We start from the raw sequence: 25,759 nt of genomic DNA, 5'->3' as shown, positions 1-25,759 counted from the left end.
TGTGACATACGATTGTGGAAAAGTGAGCGATATGAGCAGAAACAAAAAGACCACTTAAGTTTTGCAACTTGCCAGAATGGCCAAAGATCTGTAGCTACACTGCTCTAAAGAAAACAAATCCAGTAACCTCTATGTAAATATAACGTAGAGAAAGCTTAGCAGACACAGTGCTTGTGATGAACTGCATTGCAGCTCTAACATATTGGCAGATTATAAAATCCGCCCACACAGAAGATACAATTAACCCCCTGCCCTGTGACCTTGTTTCCAACTCAAAGGACTATGCACTGAGTATTCTGCAAGCATTACTTTGTTTGTCAGGTGAGATTTGGCACATGGTGTTTCCTAAAAGGAAAGCTGTGGGTCTAAACCAAAACATTCTCTGAATAAGTAAACCAAGCATTGTTAATTGAAGTGTGAATGGGGCTTTACACAATCTGTGCTCTGTCTTCTCCACTGCTGATTATCCCTGGCAACATGAAGCATTCATGTGGGGAATAATTGCTCATTTGGTGAAGTGGATTCATATACGCTGTTGGAGAAAATGCACAGTGGCAATGTGTCAGTAGAGAGCAGTTAGTCCTGTCAGGGCAGATCTTCTCATATGTAGCTCACCTGCTATTTAGGCAGTTTCGGTAATTTCACAGATGACTGTAAAATCCATAAGATTGCCATGAAGTCCCAGAATTTAGCTAAGTATGCTAAGTATGACACAGTGCTCAATCACCATTTCGTTTATTCTCTAATCTGTTGCAATCTGTTGGGAAATCTTTTGATCAAAATGCAACCATTTTATGTTTATTCTGTGTTCCAGATGCTCAACTGATGATACAGCTCAGTACACTGCTATGGCTGTAAACCTCCATGGACAAGCCTCCAGTCAGGCCTCCATTATTGTGAAGAGTAAGCCATTCAATCTGATAACCAGAGGCTTTAAGTGTAAAGCAATGGACGTGCAACAGGGTTGCACACGCTGACTCTCATACACACACAAGCCAACCCCCAAACTCTAGACCAGATGCAAGAACGTAAACATTTGTTTATAGTTTAGTGTTGCTAACTGACTTAGCCAAAGTACCAAAACACCCCAAGTCTGCCACCCATTCGCACGATCTACCACTCTGTTGCTACGATCCATAGCTTGCCTCAATCGACTCAATAAAGACTTTGTGAAACCAGTGCTATACTTGCGACACTGAGAGGTTAACTTACATCAGGGACTGTACACTTGACAACGTGTACACAAACTCTTGATATGGAGCAGGCAACATGCCCAGACCAATCAGAAGAAACCACAGTGATGTGTGAGCAAAAGCGCCGCTTGTACTCCATAAATCAAATTCCAGTAATTATTTAATTGATGCTGCCTCACGATCATATGCTATGCCTCCAAGCAGAGAATATCCAACTTCCTTTGGTAATGATATTTCAAGTTGGGTTGATAACACTTTTGTGATTATTGTGGCAAATAACGATGAGACTGATTGCTGTAAGCAAAAAGGGAACTCTGTGACAGGAACTAGTTCTAACTAGGAAACCATGGACGTGGTTTTACAGTAGCAACCTATTAAGCACAATAATCGAAATACAATCACACCCCAAATCATAACCCACTATTCTCTAAATAGGAAGGCTAATTCACTATGGGACCATATCTTACAAAATCAACCCTAATTGTGCAAAACAGGATTTAAAACTAGCAAATTAAATCATAACTTAAACTTGGGTTAACATTTGTGTCACTTCCCCAATAAACTTCCATACAATCAGACCCCCCACCCAACACAGACACACACACACAGACCACGGGATTCTCCTTTTGCTGACTTTGGCTTCACTTCTGAGGCTAGAGGCTACTTCACAAAGTGTCTATACCTACAGCTGAGTGTTTACTATGAGGAGTTACTTGTGCAATTAGCAACATTTCAACAAATTTCATGTAGGGTTATTTTACAATAAATGTTAGTCATAAAAAAAGTAATCATATTTAGATGAATCATACAAATCTGTAACTGCACATCTGTATTATTTCAGCTGGCTGTTGCTGCCAATCACACACAACGTTTACTGTTTTTTGTTGTTTTTTTGTGCAGGATTCAAGCAGGAGGAAGAGTCCTGTTCATATGCATGGCTGCCTTATGAAGGTAGGCAAAGTAATTACCTCCAGAGAACATCAGCACTAGATTTTAAAATACTCATAAATTACAACTGTAATACAATTATATCATTTAATATGAGTTAACATAATATTCCTCTATTCTCCTTTCAAAAGAGCGTGTGAAGCAACATGCTGTTACCACCAATTCTACTATCTCTTTCATGATATCTCTCTTCTTTTCCCCAGCTTCTATGCTACCAAAGATCCATTACACTAAAATCCACATTACTTTTTTGGAGATGTTTGGACCAGTGTTTGCTACCGAGGGTGAATCTGCCACCCTTTCTGCTACCATGACCCTGGAGCCCAACCTGGCAAACCTACAGCCTGAGGCACAGTGGTACAGAGATGGTAATTGATATAAAATAGCACTTTATGATACAGTAATTACCCTATAATTGCTAGTAATATATGCTAAATGCCACAGTGACTGCCTGACCCAATCTAGCCGACATGCAGCCAGAGGCACAGCAGTGGAAAAATTAGAAAATGTTATGGACACTATTTTTATTGCCTATTAATTATACCAAAAGCAGTTAAGTAGACTCAAGTAATATCACCCCAAATTTGTGAGCCGTTTCATTTGCTACGTGTGTGTCTGAGGTATAAAAGAAAATTCTAGCTTATTTTTGTTGTATGCAGAAAGGCTTTATTTACTCAAACTTGATGTTTCATTATTTTAGCATTTTATAGTTCAGGTTCATAAGAGTTATGCGGTGAAGCTGAGTCAATGAGCCTGTCTCATTTTTCCTAGACACTCGTCTGTTTGACTCTAAATGGGTGAAGATTGAAACTGGTAGAGGATTCAGCAAATTGACTCTTCCAAATCTCTACAAAGATGACGAGGGTCTCTATACCCTGCGCATGGTCACTAAAGGAGGCACCGCAGAACACAGCGCCTTTGTCTCAGTCGCAGGTAAGATGAGCCAAACGTTGGACTGGATAAGATTAACGTATTTCTAAATCCAGTTTGGAAACTGGAGCTTAAATTTTATGAAACTGATACGGTTTTGCTGTCAACATAATACTTATTCTGCTAACTGCTAATGCTAAGTATTATTGCTTCTTATTTCTTATGAATAATGTGATTATTAAAACAATGCACGTCATCACTTCCTGTCTAGATGGTCCTCCTCCAGTCCCTGCTGCACCTGGTGCTCCTATGGACATCAAGATCCATGATGCCAACAGAGACTATGTCATTGTGTCATGGAAGCCTCCTAATACAACTACAGAGGGTCCAATCCTGGGATACTTTGTCGACAAGTAAGAGTTACTGGTATAAACGCCATAAACAGATAAACTGGCCAGCATAAAGACAAACTAATTACTTTAAGTAATCCTATTGAGCTTACTTGAGTATCAAATTACTGTTTTTTGTCTCAAGGAAGAGGGGCAGTCCATGTTCTCTTTATTGCACATAAAATACACAGCTGCTTTTGTTTATTTCTTCTGTCGCTCATATTTTAACCTAAACAGAGCAGGAATGGGCATGCTCTGCTACCTATTGGCTGCTTTTCATTCTTTTTCAATCTGCATTTTTTTTGCTGAGGAAGCTCTTTTCCTGCTTATGTCTTTTTTTTGTCTAGCATCATAATGAACAGATAATTTCAGCACAAGTGCTTTCAGTGAGGCTCCAACAGGTACACTGTTCTGATCTCATATACCAATCAGCATTTTTTAATAATATGGTAGCATACACAAAACATAAAACATCCATTATAAACTTGTACACATATTACTCTTTGCAATAGTTACATGTTTATAATGACTCCATGCCATACCAGTATTTTATCAGATCTTTCTATTTGCATTCATCTCATTAACTCTGCGACATTCTCATCTTTTCTCTTCTTAGATGTGAGGTTGGAACTGAAAACTGGACCCAATGTAACGATCACCCCATAAAGATCTGTAAATATCCGGTGTCTGGGCTGTTTGAAGGGCACTCCTTCTACTTCAGAGTCAGAGCTGTTAACTCCCATGGAATCAGCAAACCTTCTCGTATGTCTGATCCCATCACTGCAATGGACCCCACTGAGTTTGAGAGGCTTCACGGTGGGTTTAACTACACTAATACAGAGAAATGTCTAAGCTCACCTTAAAAATACAGTGTTTTGAAGTTTTGCCATGTGTCATGTTGTCATTATTGTAGTCACTATTGTTTGAAATTATAACTGTCTTCTTGTTTCTTGCTAAACAGTTATTCATGTAGAATTACAATCAGCCCTGATTTAAAGCACATAATAAAAAACACATTATGTAACTAAATTATGTCATATTGTACTTATCTCATGCTTTTATTTGGGGGCAGGTTAGACTTGTAAAATACACACTAATCAGTCTATTTTATAGCATTAGATACGGTACATGTTCAGCTCCTATATAAACAACAAATTTGTATTTAAAATGATCTCAAAAAAAGGTCACTATCAATCACAAACACATGATGATCATCTCTTTATCTTCCTCTAGCCAAAAGGCTTGGAGGAAGACTGGATATCGTGTCTTACCATGACGAAGTTGAAGGTGGGTTTGAATTGAAGTTGATACATACATTCTGATGCTCTGTTTAAACTTCAGCAGGTTGTCTTGACCATGTCTCCAAGTTGAAATGCAATGAGTTGCTGACTGGTGATTGGCTGATTAGATATTTGTGTTAAGCAATTGAACAGATGTACGCAAGGAAGCGACTGGTTCGTGTATTTGTTACGCCACATATAATATGTATTATATTTTTAACGTTTTCAGTCTTGTTTCTTTGTAGCTGAAGGAAAGCCTCCAGGTGTTCCATCAGGAATTAATGCCTCAGAAACAGACAGGACCTATGTTGTTTTGAGCTGGAAAGCCCCAGCGTACACCAGCAGCGCTCCCATGTGGTACTACATAGAAAAGGTAACAAACAATGTCATATTCTAATTCACTGACTTCCCCCTCAACAGTTGTTTATAGTTTGACGAAGCAGTAACAGCAGTTTTTTTCTCCTTTATATTATGCAGCTGCATTAACTTGTGTGCCTAAACTATTTTTACAGGTCTTCTGTATAACACATATAGAGACAAGCCTTGGAAAAAATAAAATACATTTTTAAAATGTAAACAAACTTGCTTCCATGTCTCCGTCTCTCCACAGTGCATGGCAGACAGTGGCGCATGGCAGCGCGTTAACACCCAGGTCCCTATTCGATCTCCTCGTTATGCTGTCTTTGACCTGGCAGAGGGAAAACAATATAAGTTCAGAGTTTTGTCTGCCAACATTTATGGGACCAGTGCGCCATCAGAGCCAACTGGACCTATTCAGACTCAGGAACTCAAAGGTTTGCCTCCATTTTTCCTTTCCTGTTACACAGCAGTAGTGTTTATTATTACCAATTACCAGTTGCAACACCTTTAATTGTATTTCTGTGTTACTTCACAACAAAATGTGGTGTGGGTGATCTTCTGAACTGCTTACTACAAAAAGTTTTCAATATGTCAGCTGAGAGATTTGTTTCAAATGTTTCAAACATGAAGCTGACATAAAAATTATGGTCAGGTGTAAGAGGGTTGTGGTATAGATACTGAGTAGCAGCCACTTGAAAACCAGAAGAACCTAATATAAAGTATCCTTAATTGTAATTACAGTATTATATAGCTATTTTTTATTTATTTTTTAATCAATTGCAGGCGTACCATCCGCTCCTGGTCAGGTGATTGCGACAAGGGAAACAGACACCTCTGTCCTCATCCAATGGGCTCCTCCAAAGGAACCTAATAATTTGATTGGTTATTACATTGACCAGTGTGTGCAAGGATCCAAGAACTGGACCTCAGCCAATCACAAACCTCACAAGAACACCAAGTATGTTTCTAGCGACACACAAACACACTGTTGGGCTCAAAAATGGATTTTTTTCTCTGGCTGCTTATTACACAATGGGCTTTGTGTCACGTTTGTGTCTCTTCAGGTTTGTGGTTAGTGGTTTGACCACAGGAGAAACCTACATGTTCCGCGTCCAGGCTATCAATGAGCTGGGTCTCAGTGATGAATCCCAGGAGTCAGCACCTTTGACTGTCAAGGCTGCCCTTAGTCAGTAATGCCAAATATTTGCTCACTACTGCAGATGTTAATCATGATAACTGCCCCAAACCTTTTCATTTTAAAGAATTAAAACTCAATACTGTTCTTACAGCCACCCCATCTGCTCCTTATAACATTGCACTGCTGTACTGCGACGGCCATTCAATGATCCTGAACTGGAAGAAGCCTCTTCGCTCTGGAGGAGCAAAGATCAAAGAGTATTATGTGGACAAAAGACGTAGAGGAACAACCATGTGGAGGGAGGTTCATATCCCACCAATCACAGAGAGAGTTTATAAGGTATTTGGACTCTTTTTATAACATTCAAACATCAAAACAAACAGAAGAGGGCCACAATTTTGCATACATACTTGCATACTCTTCTTATTATATATCATACAAAAGTTAAGATACATATTATTTTATTTGGGATGGTCTGATTATTTTGTGCAAAACTGGCCTGTTCAACTCTGAAAGTGGCATGTCCATTTTGTTTAAATTGATAATGATAACTAGGATTTTAGTTAACCATGTAACATTTTATTAAAAGGTGGAGAACTTGACAGAGGGAGCAGTCTATCAGTTCCAGGTTTATGGAGCCAACCTGGCTGGTCTTGGACCAGCGTCCAAACATTCAGAAGACCTTACATGTGATGCCTGGACAATGCCAGAACCTGGTTAGTAAATTTCACTTTTTAGTGACTGACTTTAAACTCTGAGTCAAAAGTGAAGCTTTTACACTTCTAGAAAGATAAATATGGAATTGTTGTTCTTCTCCTCTCATCATCTGGCTCATATAGGCCCAGCCTATGACCTGACCTTTTGTGAAGTGAGAGATAATTCATTGGTGGTTGAGTGGCAAAAGCCTGTCTACACTGGTTCTGAACCAATCACAGGCTACCATGTTGAGTATGCCAAGAAGGGTACTGCTAACTGGATCACAGCCAATGAAAAAGCTGCCAGTCACCGCTTCCTAAAGGTGAGGGTATCACTGTTCCAATCTATGAATCATAGAGGTTATCCTCCACTGCTCATCAGAGATTTTACTCAAGCACGCAAGACAAAAGAAATTGGAATAACGCTTTTAATTTACAATATAACATATAGGTTAGACTAAATGTTGGCACTGCTGAAACAAGTGTAAAATGCAGTGCATGATGTTTATTATGTAACAGTGTGTTTCTTCATCTTTACTGAACTTTCCCCCCCCCCCAAAACATCAATTTTCATCCACTTTTTCCAGCACTTTATTTACCACTACCAAAACTGCAGCAGTGTAGGTACAAAAACTGTGTGACACTGACATCTAGTGGATGAACCAAGTAACTACTTGGTGAAATGGTACAAAAAGAAAATCTGTTAAAGGTGAATCACTTATGTGTGATAATGGAAAGTCAGTAAAGTAAAATAAGACAAGAATAATTATAATAATACCAAGACCATTTAGTGATCTAATAAAAATATGCTTTGAAACAATACGGATTACTCATGCATTATTAATATTTAGGGTAAGTTGCCTAAAAGAACAGGGGGAATTATAATAATAGATCCAGCTGCTGCTGGGCTAAAGGATGATATATTTTACATTCATTCACAGCACCAAGTGATCAACAAAATAAATAGTATTGTTAGATTCAGAATAGAATATGCTGTTATTATGTCATAATTTATTTACCTGTCAATTTTGCACAGGTTGAAAGTTACCACACCCATTTACAGACGTTCACACCTCCACTCCCCCTAGCAACAGATTGTCTGTTTGTGTCCTAGGTAACAGGTCTGGAGGTGGGCACTACCTATGTGTTCAGAGTGCGTGCAGTCAATGCTGCTGGAGTGGGTATGGCCTCAATGGCCTCTGACCCTGTGACTGCCAAGGCCGTGGCAGGTAACATTTAACAGCAGACAGAAACTGAATACCTTACTATTAGAATATAAGGGTATTAGAATTCATAAATATGTGTCTCCAAGTTCCTCTTTGTAAAGCATACAAAGTGCTATGGTTTTGCTTTGAGTGAGTGTTGCACTATTGTTGACAGTGGTGAAGGCAAGAGTTTAAGAGCGAGTGGACACATGTGATATCAATCCATCAAATATCAAAGCTCACATTAATAGCTGTTTAGGCTTTCTGGGCATTAACTGGAGACAAAAATGAGTCTAAAAACTATGTTTATCTGTGTATTGAAGGTTCCCAGGAGGTGTCCTGTGTGGTGGATGAGAAGTCAGGTGACATTGTTCTGTCATTCGAGTCCTGCCAGATAAACGAAGGCTCCAAGTTCATCTGGAAGAAAGATTATAAAGAAATCACAGATTTCTCTAAAGGGGTAGTGATTAAATCTGAGGGCATCCAGTAAGACCACAGCCACACACATATATAACATGCATATGGCATCAAACATTTGCATTCAATTTCAGCTTGAACAATCTCTCTGACTGTGTGTGTCTGTGTTTCTCTTCCGCCCTCCACTGCAGCTCTAAGCTGATCTTCAAGAACCCAGATAAGGAGGACTTTGGGACGTATTCTGTTTCTGTCACAAACACAGAGGGAGTGTCATCCAGCTACACAATCTCTAATGAAGGTAGGTTCAATTCATTGCTAAGTAAGGATGGCTCTGATGCTTAGGCACCCAGTCAACTGTCATGAAAAATTTGAAAATCTATAAAAGAATCTGCAACTTAGACTTAATGAAATCTCTCATGTTTATGTTTATTTGTATTCTATACTCATGGCTCATTTGCCCTTGTTGACTTATGGTAATTTGCGATGTTGCCTTTATTATCTTAATCATCTCATCGCATTAGTTTGCATTCCATATCCGTTTCCTACCTCTGTTAAACTATTGCATGCAAATACCACTCATGCCTTGATCGTGAAAATTTGAACAGCTGTAGAGCAACACCCTAATAACTACATCAAAAGCGCAGACTTGAGCTAAAATCAAAAGAAAACTGTATCGGAGAACTAAGGCAGTGTGTAGAATGCAATAAAAGATGAAAGCAGTGAGAGCATACTTAAAAACAATCAGCCTGGCATGTAGGCAACAAACAATTTCATTACACAGCTGATGATACTAGCAGAGCGCATTATTTCTCCAAGCTTGGGGCACTGAACATGTTTTACCACCAGATCTTTGTGGCAAAAGGATTTCTGTCAGAAAGCTTCACAACGCTTTTCCTTCTATTGCACCAGTTTGCTACGAGGCTATAATACGTGGCTTCCACTGATTGCTTCCCATTCGGCCTACAGTTATTCCACTGTAACTCGCAATAATTTCTGAACTTCTAGCACGCAAGGATTCATTCAGTTCAGTTATATCACAGGTACTTGGTGAGGCTCCAATAATACAACAACTCATAATACAGGCTGTGTTTCAGGGTAAGCATTCAGGGCCAGTTATGAGTCACAATGTAATTTTGTTCTTTCAGCTTTGAGCTTCAGTTTTAATGTTTTTGTTCCTTGATTTTCCTCTCCCTGACTTATCTGGTACCTCATCGAAGCTAATGGTAAAATTAGACCAATGTATAAAATGTCACATGTATGATAACTGCATGTCTGTGTCTATAAAATAATGTGTCTGTGCCTTATAGAGTTGGTAAAGATGCTGGCGCTCAGTTATGATATCAGACACCCAGGTAGGTACCTTTGGCTGACTCTTTCAATCTCTCTGAGTTTCTCTCTCTTTGTCCTTTTTAATCTCTTCTTTAAAACTTTCTCCTCTGAGTCTTAATCTGTCTTACCTGCTCACTTCATTTCTCGTTCTCCCTCTTTTATGCTTTTATTTTTCTTTCTTCTTCTGCCTTTGAAGATTTCTGATTTCTTTATTTTTTTAGGGGCAGATTTCTCTTTTTATTTGATCCAAAAAAAAAGAAAAAAAAGAAAAAAGTCTTACCTGCTTTTGCATCACATTGCCTAAGCTCTTCTCCTTCTCCTGTCCTCTCCTCCTTCGTCTCCTCATTAAACAAGGACAATAATGTTTTGAAACCCCTTACCCTTCCTCCCTCTTGTCCTCTAGTCATCCCGCTGAAGTCTGAGTTGGCCTATAAGATTCTGGAGAGAGGCCGAATGAGGTTCTGGCTGCAGGCTGAGGAGATTTCTTCCAACGTCACCTACAAATTCTTTGCAAACAACAAGGAACTGTCTGGAGCTGATGTAAGATACATCTTAGTTTACCCGCAGATTGTAGTCAGTTCCTACCTATGCCACTCTCCCTATGCAGTACTTGAAATTCATGGGTGTAGAAAGTCATGCAAATGGAAAATGAAGTCCGGAAAATGATATATCAGTTAGCCAGGTAGTCTTCTTTCAGCTGTAATTTTTGCAAGGCTCAAACTGAAAGGTCCCAGAGTATGGGCTAAACCATTTAAGTGAGCCTTGCAAATAAAAACAGAAGAGATGAATGATTTATATTCTAGCTTCAAGGTGAACAACCTACTTTTCTTTCAAGACAATAGTTCAGTCAGCTGTTTTTAACTACACAAAAGTTATGATAGTCACAAAGTCTGTCGTCAAGTAGGCTTTTTAAAATTACAACTCTATTTTTCTGCAGCCCAACAAGATGGCTCATGACGTCGCTACAGGGATCATTGAGTTCATCATGGATCATTTCACTGAGGAGAATGAGGGGACATATACCTGCCAGATCACAGATGGAGGAGGAAAGGCACAGAGCTCACTGGTTCTGATTGGAAATGGTAAGAGGGACCAAGGTTTACTGCTGTCCTACGATCAGCCTTTCAAATGTGGTTCCAACCCAGTCGGACCCCACAAAACCTGCAGTATCCGACTACATTCAACAAAAAAAGAACAATACCCTCTGGACTGTATTTTCTTTCTTTTTTTTAAGTGGATGTGTGCAGAAAGAACTTATCACAACCTCTTATTTTTCAGCGTACTAATTAGGGGGTATGCTGTCAAGCCTAAGCCAGGAGAAACACAGACATGTAGCAGAGAGTGTATAGAATGGGCTTTTTTGTATGACAGTAGACTTAGCATCTGCTGCATTAGAGATCCCATTATGGAAATGTATTAAGCCCGTTAGTGTAGAGAAGGGTTTGAACTTCATGTCTATAGGACTCCCTAAGACTCAACTAAAGATGCTTGATTTCATAAATTATGATTCTGCTCTCATATGGGGGACCACTAAAAAAAGAATCTATAGCAACACTTTGATCTTTTAATTATTCTCCGTTTATGTGTATCTGTATGTGCACATAGCTTTCAAGGCAGCACTGGCTGAGGCTGATTTCCAGAGGAGAGAGTACATCAGAGTCAAAGAGGGTAAGAAATACAAAACATCATCCAATTTTAAGCTTGTAAGAGCTTTGTTCTTAATTTAGCCTGAGACCAGCACAACACTATGTTACCCAGGAGATAACTAATGAGTGAGCATACAGGAGAGAAGTACACTATCTTTACATAAACTCTCGAGCTGCAACCTTAAAACCACACATCAGTTAATACAGCTTATAACAAGGTTCCTCAAGTGTTTTGTAAAAGCTTATGTCCATTTTCAAGGCTTCCTCTCATGTTTCCTTTCACTACAGGCCCCCACTTTAGTGAGTTTCTATCACTTCAGATTGGGGATGACTGCTCTGTCACTTTGGTTTGCAAGGTAAACACAGTGGTACTCGATATTTATTGAATATTTACAGTCTGACAAATGGGAGGCTCACTTACTGAGCAGATATTCTATGGAGACTAAGTGTGGATGCCACAGTGCTGCGTAATGATAAGGTCCAGACAGATAATAACTCGAATTGTCACGGTTTTTCCTGCCCTTGTTAGAATGAAGTATATTATCAAGAACATTTTAAAATTAAAGTGGCCGTTTATATGCTCGGGGACAGTTAAGTTGACATCAGCATATCTTTGATTTATGCAGAGATATAGTAAATATATGCATTCATTATTTGACTGTTGAGTATCAAAACAGAGCAAGCTTAAACATCAACCAGTTTTCAGAAAAATGCTCTACTTCTAATATGGGATCATTTAGGGTATAATATGTTGCAGAAAAATATAAACAGCCTCAAGTTTTTTTTGGTTGAAAGACAGGATTTACATTTTAATCCATCAAGTGGGTGAGAATTACTGCAAAAAGTTGATGAGGTACAGTTATGTGCTAACATTTGGGAACCTCTGGTTGACTTGTTGACTTTTGTAGGCAAGAATAAGTGTACTTGTCCTGCAGCAAACAGGCATTTTAAATAACCCCTTCTTCAAATGCTAATGCACTCTTACCATATAGTTCATTAACTAAACAGCCAAGCATTAAACTGTGTTTTACCATTTTCTCCGATTAGTATTATTTTTATATTCAGAAAACAAAAGCACCAATGCATTAACATTTAAGAGATTTGTTTTTCACTTTAATCCGTTTGCTGCAGGCATTTGCTTCCTTTGTCTTTCAAAAGCCTCGTCGACATCTCTTGCTCTTCCTAAACTACCACATAAACAAGACTTTATATACAGCACATCACTGGTCATCTGGATTTGCATTGTTCGATGAATTGTATAAAATATAAAGTGTGTGTGTGACAATAAAACTTCACTTCCTGTTTTTCGAAAATAATAATATGCAATTTTTATTGATTTTAACAGGTTGCTAACTTGAAGAAGGAATCAGTGTTTCACTGGTTTAGAGAAGACACGGAGATCATCCCGGATGTAAAACCTGACCTGGGATCAGGAGTCTGTAAACTGCCAATTAAAGAGGTAAGAGCACACTGTGGCACTAAAGACTATGTTTTTGTTTTTTCCCAACGCTGTCCTCATGGTGTGTTCAAAATTGACAAATCTGCATTCCCTATGTTGCACTGTTTCTTCTCCAGTTTTCACTGAAGACAGCAGGAATTTACAAAGCCACCATCAGTGATGACAGAGGAAAAGATATGAGCCAAATAAACATTTCTGGAAAAGGTAAACATGTTCTCTATTTTTGCAGTTCATCTTACCGCTTAATAAAAATGACAAGTTCACTGTCTGGATAGTTAGCTTGATGTCTTACTGAGCAAGTATAATTGTTTAACTACAGTGTATTATTCTTACAAAAAGAATAAATAAAATGCTTGACATGGGGAAAAAATGTATAATGTTATAAACTGTTTATTTTTTTTACTGATTTTTCCTCAAAAGCAGCAGGATACAAAGTAGATATATTACCATACTGAAAAACAATTGTTCCTATTTTTTCTAAACAAAACCACAACACAAGAAAAAAGGAAATAATAAAAAAGCCTCAGTCTACAAATTACATCTTGAATGATTCATAAATTATGATTGGTGCCAAAACTGTTAAAATTAGTCAAAAACATTTTTTGTCAATTCCAAAAGGCAGCTCCCCTCCAAAAATATCTCGTCTCCCTTTTTTATTCTACGTGTCACTTGTTTGAATGTAACTATTTTGCATGCAGTTTGATCTGCTATCCAAAATAGCTCAGATTGCTTGATTTCCAGTGCGTTAATATTGTTTTACATCCTGATGTCATAGCCAGTGGGACCCATAACCTCTTCATTTCACTGATATTATCTGGTAACAGACCCAGAACACTTAAAACTGTGAGTAAAACAACTGATTCAATAGGTATAATAGCTTCCCAGAATAACACTTCATTTAAAAAACAAAAAAGAACAAAAAACAAAACCCCACTTTCTCAAATTTCTCACAGATGTTGATGTGCCTAAGTTTAATATGTTTGATATGTGAAGATGCTTATATATGAATTAACTGAGACTGAGCTTCACATGAACAAGTATGCCAAGAAACAATCTGGTGAAAGTGTACCTCACAAAACAAATGCAGGTATTTACACTGTTTCACTATGTTGGGTTGGGAAACCATAGAGTAACAGATTCCCATGTTTTCATTAAACCTTCCTTACTGAGCTCTGAATGCAGCCACCAGAGAGCAGCATCATGCCTTTCCATCCTCTTGGCTCCGTCTCTGACCCCGTGTTCCTCTGCCTTTCTTCTAGTCTTTGACGATGCCATAAACAAGCTCAGCCAACTGGCTGGTAAGTCGCTGCATTCTGCACACAGACACACACACCAATAATCTCATAAAGAGACATCCATGTTAAAAACGGTACGACACACCACCAGCACCACCCTCTACCCACTGTAGGCATCCAGTTCAAATTATCTAAATTTAACATGGCACCATCAAACCCCAGTGATGAGAGATTTGGTAGATCCGTCATCAGGCTGATATGGGTCTTGTTTTAAAAACCCTCTGCTACATACACACACACACTTATCAGCGTGTGGCAGAAGTTGTCATGCTGGAAGCATTTGGCCATCATGCCATCATGTGGTGAAATCACTTTAAAATTCCACTGCGCTGTCACAGTGACAGTGTGGAGGAGCATCTTACTCCTATTTTAAGAGACAGTCACTTGACAGCTCTGCAGCAACTGTTACAGCAGTGGCTGCAGAGGAGAAGAGGGTTCATTACTGTGATAATGGGAAACCATGGTGATGTGACCAGGTGGATGACACACTTGCCCACTTGTAATGTGCAGTGAGGAAAATCCGACACAGACATTGTGGAGTATAAAATGCCCTTTTAGGTATAACGGCTTAAAAAAAAAAAAGTTAATAAAACCTGTCATGGTTGAAGTGCTTTACTGAGTGCCAGGATATAAACAATCTGCTCTTTGCTTCATTAGCATAATTTTCCTCTCCAAGCTGGACAAAAAGGAATTTCAAAATAGATCCTACAAATGGCTGAAAATGGAAGTTTGTTTTTATTCAATTAATTCATCTCTGCATGCAGTAGCTTTCACAGCATAGTGAGGTCACAGAGTCCAGCAGCTGCAGGAAAACATGTATTTTACTTTGATTTCAAACGTGGTCCTCACAACCTCCATCGCCTCTATTACCTCCTCCAGGAGCCAGTGCAGCAGAGCTTGTGATAAACTGCACAGCAACAGGCATTCAGCTGCAGTGTCACATGAAGTATTACACCTCAGAGATGAACATCACCTGGTATCATGGGTAAGGAATTAGATTAAACACAGAATTAACACCGCCTCACAAATACAAACATAATACCAAATAGTTGGAGTACGAAGATGAAGGTAAGGAACGGAGGAAGAAAATACGCATAACTCCAGTATTTGTAGTCCTGGTAGTTGTTTTACTAGAGTATTCTTTTAAGTCCACCTATAAACATGCTGACCACAAACACATTATTCTGGTTTTCCCTCAAGTTAAACTGCCGCGAGTGGGAAAAACAATAAGCCGCATAATAAAACTTCTGATGGGCTATTGGCAAGTGGTTTCATTATCCCTGTTATTGCAGTAAAATTGCCCCGTTTTGTGACAGAAATCACACAGCTATTATTTTCTATAGAGAAGGAAGGCTTTTCTGCACTTAAAAGCACTCCAGTTCACTCCAGAGATTATAAAATGTTAAAAAAATGGGTTCATGAAAGAAAAAGTGGAAAGAACAATGAAGTAAAACTGAATAAAAATTATGAAGCTTTTATTTTAAAACATCTCACTGTCTTTTCTGTGGGTTTGTGTAAGAGCAAGAGGTCGGCATGACATTAGCGAGGCATGTAAATATGATTTTCATTTATCTCACTCGCTCAAAAAGAAACCCCCACCACACAAACACACACACTAACCTCTCTTTTCTTCTCCTCAGTGAGACTAAACTCTCCCACAGTGACAAGATTGTGATTGGTGGAACCCCGGCTATGGCAACAATGGAGGTATTATCATCTTTTATACAAAACTGAACAGTATATGCTTCGGAGGAATCTCACACATCAGTAGCTTTATGACAGTAAAGCACCTCAGACATTGGTGCTGCTGCTCGTCTGTGTTGCTTGTAGAAGTCCTCAAAGTGTCTTTGCAGAGACGAGGAAACTTTGAGATAAATTAAAGGGATAATCACAAGGGAAAGCTAATGAATAAAAATGGTTTAAAATTCATTAAAGTTGATTAAGTAGCGTGTCTTCCGATCGTTTTGTCAGAAAGCTTTATAATTTTAATTAGCCTACCTGTTAAATTAATCTCATTTTAAATCATAGCTCAAAACACACAAAGCAGAAATAAATACCAAGACACTGAGTTGATGCCTCTGCCGTCATGTGGCTGATCATTTTTTTGCTGATTGATTCACAGGTAGTTGAACCAGTGGAGAAGGACAAGGGCAAGTACTCCATCGTGATCACTGACCCTGAAAACTCACATAAACGCACACTGGACCTCAGCGGTGATGGTCAGTACTTTCAGTACTTTTCCTCTCTTATTTCCTTCCCTCCAGAGTCAATTCCTGTTTTTATCGATAACTCTGTAAAAAGAGGGTAGAAAATAACACAGTCACTTGTTTTTATGGCTGTCTTTCAGCGTGTAGTCTCTCTGGTTATACTTCAGCTAGTCTTTGAGTATGAAAGTCTCCAGTTTCATACTGCTGCTTGTGAGTTACATACATTTGAGTGTGGATCGGATTACATACACAACAATGCAAAAGTCTTGAGCTACTCTTTATTTCCCTAATCGTTTGAAAGACAGAAAGCTTTGAAAAGTTTTTCTTTGGACATTAGCTGCTTTTCACTCATTTTCTGGCTAATTATAGAGGAATGGTTTTTTTGGTTTAAACCACCCAACACTGACCTATGTATCATTCAAGCATAAAAATGGCCACCAACTCAACGGTTGAAGCAGTTTTGTGTCTACACATAACAGAAAAATTAGCAAAGAACCATTTTTAAATTGTACCTTTAATAATTACTGCGGCTCAAAACTTTTGCACAGCACTGTATGGAAAAAATCTCCATTAAAACTTCTCAAATTAACTTTTTTGATTTATGACACATTCATGAGTGTTATAACTGAAAGGTGCATTCCTGTATTACCACCATTTTAAAACTATTAATTTCTTTAAAAAAAATGTTACCATGTTCATTAGCAGGAAAAGGGAAAGATTCTGTTTTGATATTATAAAGACTATTTTGGTTCTAGGTGTGTCTAAATTTAAAGGAAAGTAAACTGGCATGTGCTGTGACAGTGACTGTTTTCTGTTTTTGTGTTTAACAGTATATGAGAAAGCCTTTGCAGAGTTCCAGAAACTAAAGTAAGACTATATTCTCAAAGCTGTTTTCTTTTTTTTTAATCTTGTGCCTTTATGTGTCAGACTGGCTCGCCTAATGATGAATCACTGCTTCCTTCACATTTGCTTCATAACTGTGAGTTTGACATCTAATAGTTCAAAGTAATGATTTCCCAGGCTACACTGTGTTCACATACAGAAAACAATAGTCTTGTTTTCCTGCTTCAAATAATGTAAAGAATGAGGTTTTCTATAAATACACGTATATTCGACTCTCTCGTTCTGATTGTATTTGAATAGTAAAACATCTATTGGAAATTTCATTAACATTTGTCTCTCCACATTTCAAACAGTGCAAAGCCTTCAGATCATTTGAGACACTGCAGAAGGATTGTATGAGCCTTTGTAACCACTATATGCTCAGTGTTAATCAGTGTAGATCCATGCATTGATTAGACTTGTCACTTTAAAATATCAGTGCACTCCTAACTCCAAACTGCTACACTAAAACTAACTGCTTGTTTTGAATATTTTAGTTGTTTAATTAGCCTGTGCTTTGCCCTGTAAGGACCTGTGCAAGTCTGACTCAGGATTTAATCCCAGAATAAAGTTATGATTTTCAGATTAGGTCACTATATTATTTGATGACTTATTCTCCTTTTTCTGTGACTGAAGAAACTGTGTGTATGCTTTAAATCACTGCTGCATGAATGTAGCATGCTGCAAATCGAATCAGACGCTTCCCTGGCACTATTGCATGAGCAGAATCTAAAGAGCTCCAAGAGGTGTAAAACTTCTGCATGCAAGTATGGTTTTTTTTTTCACCTACAGCTACAGTTTTGAAAAGTCTTGTTAAATCACTGCAACTCGAGTTGCATAAATGATCAATACAGCATTAGGAAAAATTACCCTGCATCTTTAAGTTGAGCAAATTCAAAAACTCCAAGGCTGGCTGTCTGGAAAGAGTCCAGCGCATTATAATTTGAGATAAAAATCTTGGTTAAAAATAGAAGCAGTCAGGTAGCAGAGATCCTTTGGGGTCTGTCGGCTAATTGGGCCAAAGCAAACCCCACACCCACACACACATTTTGCAAATCCTTTTAGGAAAGGGATTGAGACTGCAAACACTAAACACTGCATGCAGTGTGGAAACCATCCAAATCCCTTTTCCAATTAACATTCAAAGAGAGACATTTAAGCACAAGACTTTACAAACACATTGAAACAAGTGACACGCTGTTACCCTTTTGATTGAGCATCAACTTGCCAAGAGGAGAGCAGAGTTTCCCCAACCATCTGGTCCTGTGGCTGACCTCTGGTCCTGCCATGCTGCTCCAACAGCCCTCACATAACAATATCATTTTTCCCCAGGAAATATACATGAAACTCCTGAAGTAAACAATATTAAAAGGAGGTTTGGCTGTAAATCTAAAGCACCTTGTAGCACACCATCTGACCACTGTTAGTTAACCGAAAGGAAAAAGAAAAAAAACAAAGAAAAAATGATGTGTGGTCAGAGCCAGGTAATGAAAGCTAACCAGAAACGACTTGGCTAAAGTAAAACTTGAACTAAATAAAGATTTGCTAGTGACAATAATAATACAAAACTGCTTTGATTTTTCAGGACCGAGGCATACGCTGAGAAGAGTAAGTTTATCCTCCTGTTCTCCTTTATATAATAGCTTAATATAATAAACAATAGGAATAACCTAGAATGTTAACAACTGTTTGTTTTAGACCGTGGTAAGGTGGTGGGAGGACTGCCTGATGTGGTCACCATTATGGAAAAGAAGGTAGGCGTGCAAGTGTGTGAAACTGCATGCTTTTGGTCTCATTTTGCTAATAGGTATTTTTTATGCTTTCTGTAGACTTTGAGTTTAACATGTACAGTGTGTGGAGACCCCAAACCTCAGGTGTCATGGCTGAAGAACGGATCGGAAGTCGAGCCTGATGATCAGGTAAATGTGTAAATGTGTTATTGGAGTTATGTCAAAATAAATTTCACAACTTGTTTTCAGCTAATTAAATTGTGTTTGCAAGTCACATATACAACCAGTTCATATTCAGACGGGGCTTTGTACTTTTATTTGATTCCTTCCCGATAAATACTGCCTTATTCTCTGACTCTGTTTAACCTCTTCAGAAACTCAACTCCTCCCCTCCTGTCTCATGATTAATTGTCTCATTAACCATACACAATTACAACATAATGTTTCTATTAACTTGTCTTGTGGAAATTTCACACTCAGTATGTGTCTACTAAAATATGCTTCATGATATCATGACTCCAGATTCATTTGATCAGATAATGTCTGTTCAAAAGTCAATGTCTATAATACTTACCATGATATTAAAACCAGTATTCATATAAAATAATAGCAGTAATTAAAAAACTATTTCTGGTAATACTGAAAGTGGTAATGAAGTACTTTCTAAAAAGCATGCTTCATGTATATTTAAATTAGTACAAATGATTAGTAGTAATAAAATGCACAATACCCCAAAACCATTGATATGCTTTAGTTCCTTGTTAGGAACTTCATGAATGTGATGTTGTCCCTATTGTGTCAAAGCCCTTTTTATACATTCATCAGCCACTTTAGTAGGTACACCGATTCAAGAAATTATTAAAGTAAATATTTAATCAGCCAATGGCAGCAACGCCGTACATTTAGGCATGTAGGGGGATCAAAAGGGGGAAGAAAGGTGAGACTTTGAATGTACATGAGCAGGGTTATTTGTGACAGACGAGCTAGTCTAAGTATTCTGATCAAAAATAGAAGATCAACAATGGAGTACGTTTGGGATGTGGTGGAGCATGAGATTAGCAGCATGATGCCATCATGTCGATATGAAACAAAATCCCTGATGAATGTTTTAAGCATCTTGCTAAAGATGTTATGGCTGAAGACAACAGGATCCAATCCAAAACTAGCAACGTATACCTAATCAAGTGGCAGGTGAGTGTATTTACCACTGAGAGCACCAAGATTCAGGAAACTACACTACCCCAAAGTCAGTATTATCAGCACAATCCTAGATCAGTAACGGAACAACTCTACCCCTCATAACTCATTAACCTACTTGCCAACCAGAGTACAGTAAGTCTACAGTCTGTCGTTAGTCAACGAAAGCTCTTTCAATAGCATCAGAATCCTGCAGCTTCTACCAGCTTTGAAGATTTAAGTTTGAGAAACCCCGGTCCAGGAGGAATTTGTGTTCAAGTTTTCTCCTTTATTCATTCCCTCACCTGCTAATAATCTGTCTAAAACAAGAAGCGAGGCCCTTGTTGATGAGTTTTCCAAACCTCTAGAGTGTCTCTCATGCACTTAGTTACAACAGAGGCTTCTCAGGATGCATGAAGATAAATGAAAAACAAACATGAACATAAGAAGATCCAGAGAATTTTATATCTAATCCTCATGTTTGACTCTGGAAGTACACAGCATGTCAATTCGAGTAGTGTAATAAGCAGAAGTTACTATTTTTTAGACATTTTGTCAGATTTTATAATATCTGTATCACAGAAATGACTGTAATTAGAATATTTTTTCCCTGAATAATACACAGCTTAACCTACATTGGTCTAGTAAATTAATGCATTTAACCAAGAACACATAGCATGCTAATGGCTACCATTTTTAGGATTTTAATCTACTAGACCGTTTTATTTCTTGTAATTAAAAGGCAAGTGTTTCTCTTAATAATGTAATTAACCTGCTGAAAGTACCACTCCATAAAATGTATAAATGTCCAGACCTTACAAGTGAGTGAGCAGGTACAAGAGGCAATTTAAAATGTTGGGCTCTTGTCTGCACCACTCGTAGTACATGGTACAATTCAGAATAAAGTACTCTGTGTAGACTAGAGTATCAGAGACAATATACAGTAGGTTTTTTTTGGGTGGTCTAAAAAATATGGATGGGGCACATCTGTATTGCTTTTCAATTCAATTTCACCATACTTTGGTTGAGCGTGGTTGAGTGCAGCAGAACAGATAAGACAGGAATACATCATTAGTCCCTTTGTCCATTCAGCCCATGCACCAGTGCTCAGCTTTTGCTCATGCTGCCACTTTGAGTAAGGCATTTTAAAGAATAAATCATGCTAAACTCCCTCCACTGGCTTTCTCACTTTTTTTAACCTCTGAATTCATTTCCCAGTATGTGGTCTCCCTGGACCAGGGCAAGTTTGCCAGTCTGACGATCAAAGGCGTTTCCATGGAGGATTCTGGCAGATATACCATGATTGTCCAGAATAAATATGGAGGAGAGTCTGTGGATATAGTGGTGAGTGTTGCCGCTGTGTAACACAAATGACTGAATTTACTCTGAGCCGTCATCTGCAGCAGAAATATTTTCTTTCCATTGGTGCCCAACATGGGGATATATTTTGATCGCAGCAGCACAAAAACCTTACACGGGCCTGATATTTGACCTTGTTACTTTTGCTCACCCTGATTTTGACAGAATTAATATAAAATAATACAAAATCCAAATTTCTCTAAAATTAAAAATACCTAAATAATTTCTATTGATGATGCAATGTGCTGCAGCCCTTTAAACAATCCTTTTGTGTTCACCGCTGTAGTAAATGCACGTATGGGTATTAACATTATGTCCTTGTCTCGCTATTTTTATCTCCAGGTCAGTGTGTATCGCCATGGGGAGAAAATCCCTGAGGCAAAACCAACTCTGACCCCTAAAACAATCATCCCACCTAAATTACCAATCGAGATCCCTCAGCCTAAGACTCAGCCTGCTCCGAGCGCTGCCCCTTCAACTCCTAGCCCTGCCGCTCCTAAGGCAGCACTGGGAAGAGGGGTGAAGAGTCCTACTCCAAGTCGGAGGAAGTGAAAAGCAAGGCAGAAGAAACGCAATCACTGGTGCACAATTAGAACACACATAGCTGAGAAGCCTTTATTGGTGTTCTCTATCTGGACTGAAATGGAGCTAATACTCTTTGCATTAAATTAGAGCATCAAGAAAACCCTGACACATGAAATAAATCTTGCAATTGTGATGGAAAGAAAAAAATTGTTTCAATGTGAAATCATTGTATAAAATCAGCAAAATTATACTAGAATAATAAAAAGCTAGGCACTATCTAAACATGAGGAAATTAGAAATTAATTGAAATGAACTCGAATAAAGCTACAAATTGAATAAAACTTTCTGAAGAAAGAGTGAAATGTGTTTTAAATTCATTCTTGAAGTGTACAAATGACACCGCATGCAGTATAATTAAATATTAAATGGCTTGCAAATTACAGGAACATTGCCCAAAGTTAACTGACTTGAAGCCTCGATGCACCTTGGCACACTATTTCATATTTATCATAGTTAGGGGGAGTTTAACATGTTAGTCAAAACTTTTCCATAGGTATTAAATTGGGTTAAAGTCTAGTAAGTACAAATCCCAAAGGAGACCAGTAAACATTAATTTCATGCCCTATGGATGTGGGTATTGTCCCCTGTAACCACGTGACCCATCCATCTTTGTTGTCATGCCACCAAAATACCCCCACAGCATACCAAAACCATGGGATCCCCTCACTGTAGAGTTTAAGAGCTTTCTCTTTAAATTCTTATCTGTGTCACAGAATATTTCAAGTAAACCAGAGAGATGGTCTGCTCCATCAAGGATTACTCTAAACATAGTTTAAAAAAAATGCTGTGTTATGTTACAAACTTGCTAGGGCCACTAGCTTTGACATGCCCTCACATCACTAACCTGCTGACTATTACCTGCATTTTTGATGGTGTCTAGCACCAGATGTTCTTGGTATAATCACATACACACCACTCCCATTTGCCTTTGATTATGGGGCTGAGGCAAGTTTCATTATGAGCCAGTGGAGAGAGGTGCGCCCTTCTTGTCTATATTTTTCTGAATATGATCAGTGGTTTGGCTCAGTCTCACAGTCATTTACATATTTAAGTGCACAAAAACAACACAGGCTTAGTATCACAGCTCACAAGATCAGTGTTCATTTTATGTTGTTTAAAGGGAGAAAAAAAACCCACACACACACACACACAGACACGCACCTTTCATGAAGAAAAAAGGGACAGAGAGAAATAGGTCAGGCTGTACAAAGTAGTCATTATACTGCCACCTCAACAACACAGTCAACTGATGACTGCAAATGTATAACACCATCCTCCTTAAGATCACCATGGTGAACACGCTGAAGATTAACTGGCAGTGAATCACCATTAAGTAAACCAGAGCTGTGAAGTGAAGCTGTCATACTAACGCTGCTGCCTCTCAAACCGTCATTACCAAATTTTACCTAATATTAACTCCAACTGTTAGCAGAAGATATGCATTCTGCCTTGCAGCCAAATATGTTCAGTCCTCCTGGTCATCAGCCAGAAGCAGAAACAGACATGCTATAAGTAGTCAGGTTTAAAGACTTGAGCCCAAGTGCAGGAAGTTGTGATGGCAGAGCTGATGAAAGGATGGCTGATGAGATTTGTGGTTCATTAAAGCTGATGAGAGGAGCAGACGGAGAAGAGGGAGGGAGGGGCGCAGGGTAAAGTCATTGTTTCTGTGTTTGCTGTTGCTAATAAAAGAAAGCGATTACACTTTGCTAGCCTGTTTATTCATTCTGTCAGAGGAGAACAAGAGACGGGTTGTGAGAGAACTGAGTAATGGAGAAGGCTGGAAGAGAGAAACTGAGACTGTTAGGTTCCTCATTTTGAGTGTTACTTTTGTTGCTGATGCGTCTGCTTTGGCAGCATGAGACGAGTCTTGTCATGCTTGTTAAAAACTTGTGAATGAGCTGAGTGATTGGATGAAGGGGGGTGGGGGGTGGGGGGGAGTTTGTCTTATTTTCCGTGCTGTTGTGTTTTGCCTTGTTTTTTTTTATCCCTTTGGACATGAAGACAAACTTCATCATGCCATAAAGTGTTTATATACAGTAAGTGTGAAAGGAAAGGAGACAAGCTTGTGTGAGCGATGAATGCAGATAATTCAGTGTTGTGTGGCAATAAAGGACTTCTGAAGTGTGACAGAGGGAGACAGGAAGGGAAGGCTTGAGTGTATCAGAGAGAGCAGGAGGAAGGGAAAGAGAGACAGATCTGAATCATTTTGATGTTTTGCTGATCATCTGCTGTGAGATCATTTTCCTGACTTTTTAATTAATTTTCACATTTTTAATCAGCATAATTACAGAGAATCCAAATGTTGCCATGGCAACCACTTTTAAATTTCAATAAACTTGGAAAATGACTCGTTACTGCAAGACACACGGGTGAGCTGTGCACTCACAGAAATGCAATATGCATAGACACACAACCTGATCACAAACACACTTAAACACACAAATATATAACACACACACACACACACACACACACACACACACACACACACACACACACACACAAATTTATATATAGATGGCTGCTATCTAAATGGAATAGCTAGCCAGTACTGATAGCATGAAATTGTGTTTCCAAATATAACACCGTGTCATTGGAGTGTACGAGTGTGTGTGTCTGTGTATGTGTGCTAAGAAACCAGACTATAGAATATATATTTCTTTGCAATCCTCCACATGGGGGCACTATGGGAACATGCACACACACATAAAGACTCTGTGGCTCACTTTTAGGCACATGCACAGCCTCGGTCTTGCTCTCTCGCTCGCTCTCTCTCTCAAACGCACACAAGCACACACACAGATAGACAGGCCTGTCCTAATTAAAGCAGCGCTGTTCAAACAATGAGATAAACTAGGAGCAGAGACATTTTGTGGGTGTGCACTGACACAAAGCCACATTTTAAAGTACCACTATTATCCACACATATATGTGGCTATAAATGCGCACACACACTTTTTGGTTTTAATTTGCAATCACAATTATTGGGGGGGGGGATACTTCATTTATTGACACTGTGATGATAACTGCTGATTTTGGCTGAGAGGGGAGGAAAGAGGTGCACACAAGGATGTGAAAGAAAGAGGAATAAGAGGAACATGAGAAGGAGGAAAAAGAGGAAAGAGGACCTAACACAGGACAGCAGTGAGAGCAGATCCGTGCTATACTGCAAAGTTGTCTAGCCTTTTCAGCACAAATGATCATTTCTTTAGTTCACTGAGTGGTAAGGGCAGCTATTGGTAAAAAGGGAAGAAAAGCAAGAGTAATGTGGAGAGGGAGTGAAGGAAAGTTAAGAAAGAGCTGAGACTGAGCAGCAGCAGAAGGGGAAAAGGTGTGGGAGACAAAAGAACAAATAGAGAAGAGGGAGGGAGAAAAGCAGGAAACAAGCAGAGAATGAGAGGGAATGAAAAAACTTAATAAGATGGGCTGATTAAACCCGAGGATGTAAAATAAAGTTGCCCTTTCACAACCCATGCCAACTAAGTATATGCAGTGTGTAATGGCGAGTAGCAATATATCAAATTTGACATTATCAAGACAGCCATGTCTGCTCATTGATCAGAGAGGTGAAGAGTTAATTTGTAAACCTCTCACAC

At 38.7% G+C, this 25,759-nt stretch overlaps 1 protein-coding gene across 1 annotated transcript in view; it reads left to right on the top strand.

The window, feature by feature from the left end:
- myom2b (myomesin 2b) overlaps positions 1-22,465 on the top strand; it is a 29,179-nt gene extending 6,714 nt beyond the window's left edge. The window contains exons 6-39 of the mRNA XM_004539448.5: positions 815-903; positions 2,094-2,144; positions 2,345-2,509; positions 2,913-3,074; positions 3,283-3,424; positions 4,017-4,216; positions 4,634-4,687; positions 4,926-5,053; positions 5,291-5,474; positions 5,824-5,998; positions 6,105-6,226; positions 6,330-6,517; positions 6,768-6,894; positions 7,018-7,196; positions 7,988-8,102; positions 8,402-8,564; positions 8,687-8,793; positions 9,803-9,847; positions 10,228-10,364; positions 10,762-10,906; positions 11,430-11,492; positions 11,759-11,826; positions 12,816-12,929; positions 13,046-13,133; positions 14,189-14,227; positions 15,104-15,209; positions 15,865-15,931; positions 16,347-16,443; positions 17,262-17,298; positions 18,899-18,921; positions 19,012-19,067; positions 19,143-19,232; positions 21,438-21,563; positions 21,921-22,465. Of these exons, the coding sequence (XP_004539505.3) occupies positions 815-903; positions 2,094-2,144; positions 2,345-2,509; positions 2,913-3,074; positions 3,283-3,424; positions 4,017-4,216; positions 4,634-4,687; positions 4,926-5,053; positions 5,291-5,474; positions 5,824-5,998; positions 6,105-6,226; positions 6,330-6,517; positions 6,768-6,894; positions 7,018-7,196; positions 7,988-8,102; positions 8,402-8,564; positions 8,687-8,793; positions 9,803-9,847; positions 10,228-10,364; positions 10,762-10,906; positions 11,430-11,492; positions 11,759-11,826; positions 12,816-12,929; positions 13,046-13,133; positions 14,189-14,227; positions 15,104-15,209; positions 15,865-15,931; positions 16,347-16,443; positions 17,262-17,298; positions 18,899-18,921; positions 19,012-19,067; positions 19,143-19,232; positions 21,438-21,563; positions 21,921-22,130 (3,862 nt within the window). The 3' untranslated portion in view covers positions 22,131-22,465. The remainder of the gene's footprint in view (positions 1-814; positions 904-2,093; positions 2,145-2,344; positions 2,510-2,912; positions 3,075-3,282; positions 3,425-4,016; positions 4,217-4,633; positions 4,688-4,925; positions 5,054-5,290; positions 5,475-5,823; positions 5,999-6,104; positions 6,227-6,329; positions 6,518-6,767; positions 6,895-7,017; positions 7,197-7,987; positions 8,103-8,401; positions 8,565-8,686; positions 8,794-9,802; positions 9,848-10,227; positions 10,365-10,761; positions 10,907-11,429; positions 11,493-11,758; positions 11,827-12,815; positions 12,930-13,045; positions 13,134-14,188; positions 14,228-15,103; positions 15,210-15,864; positions 15,932-16,346; positions 16,444-17,261; positions 17,299-18,898; positions 18,922-19,011; positions 19,068-19,142; positions 19,233-21,437; positions 21,564-21,920) is intronic.
- The last annotated feature ends 3,294 nt before the right edge of the window (positions 22,466-25,759 follow it).

Source organism: Maylandia zebra, linkage group LG1, assembly GCF_041146795.1.
Source record: "Maylandia zebra isolate NMK-2024a linkage group LG1, Mzebra_GT3a, whole genome shotgun sequence".
NCBI lineage: Eukaryota > Metazoa > Chordata > Actinopteri > Cichliformes > Cichlidae > Maylandia > Maylandia zebra.
This window is presented reverse-complemented; position numbering and strand designations above follow the sequence as displayed.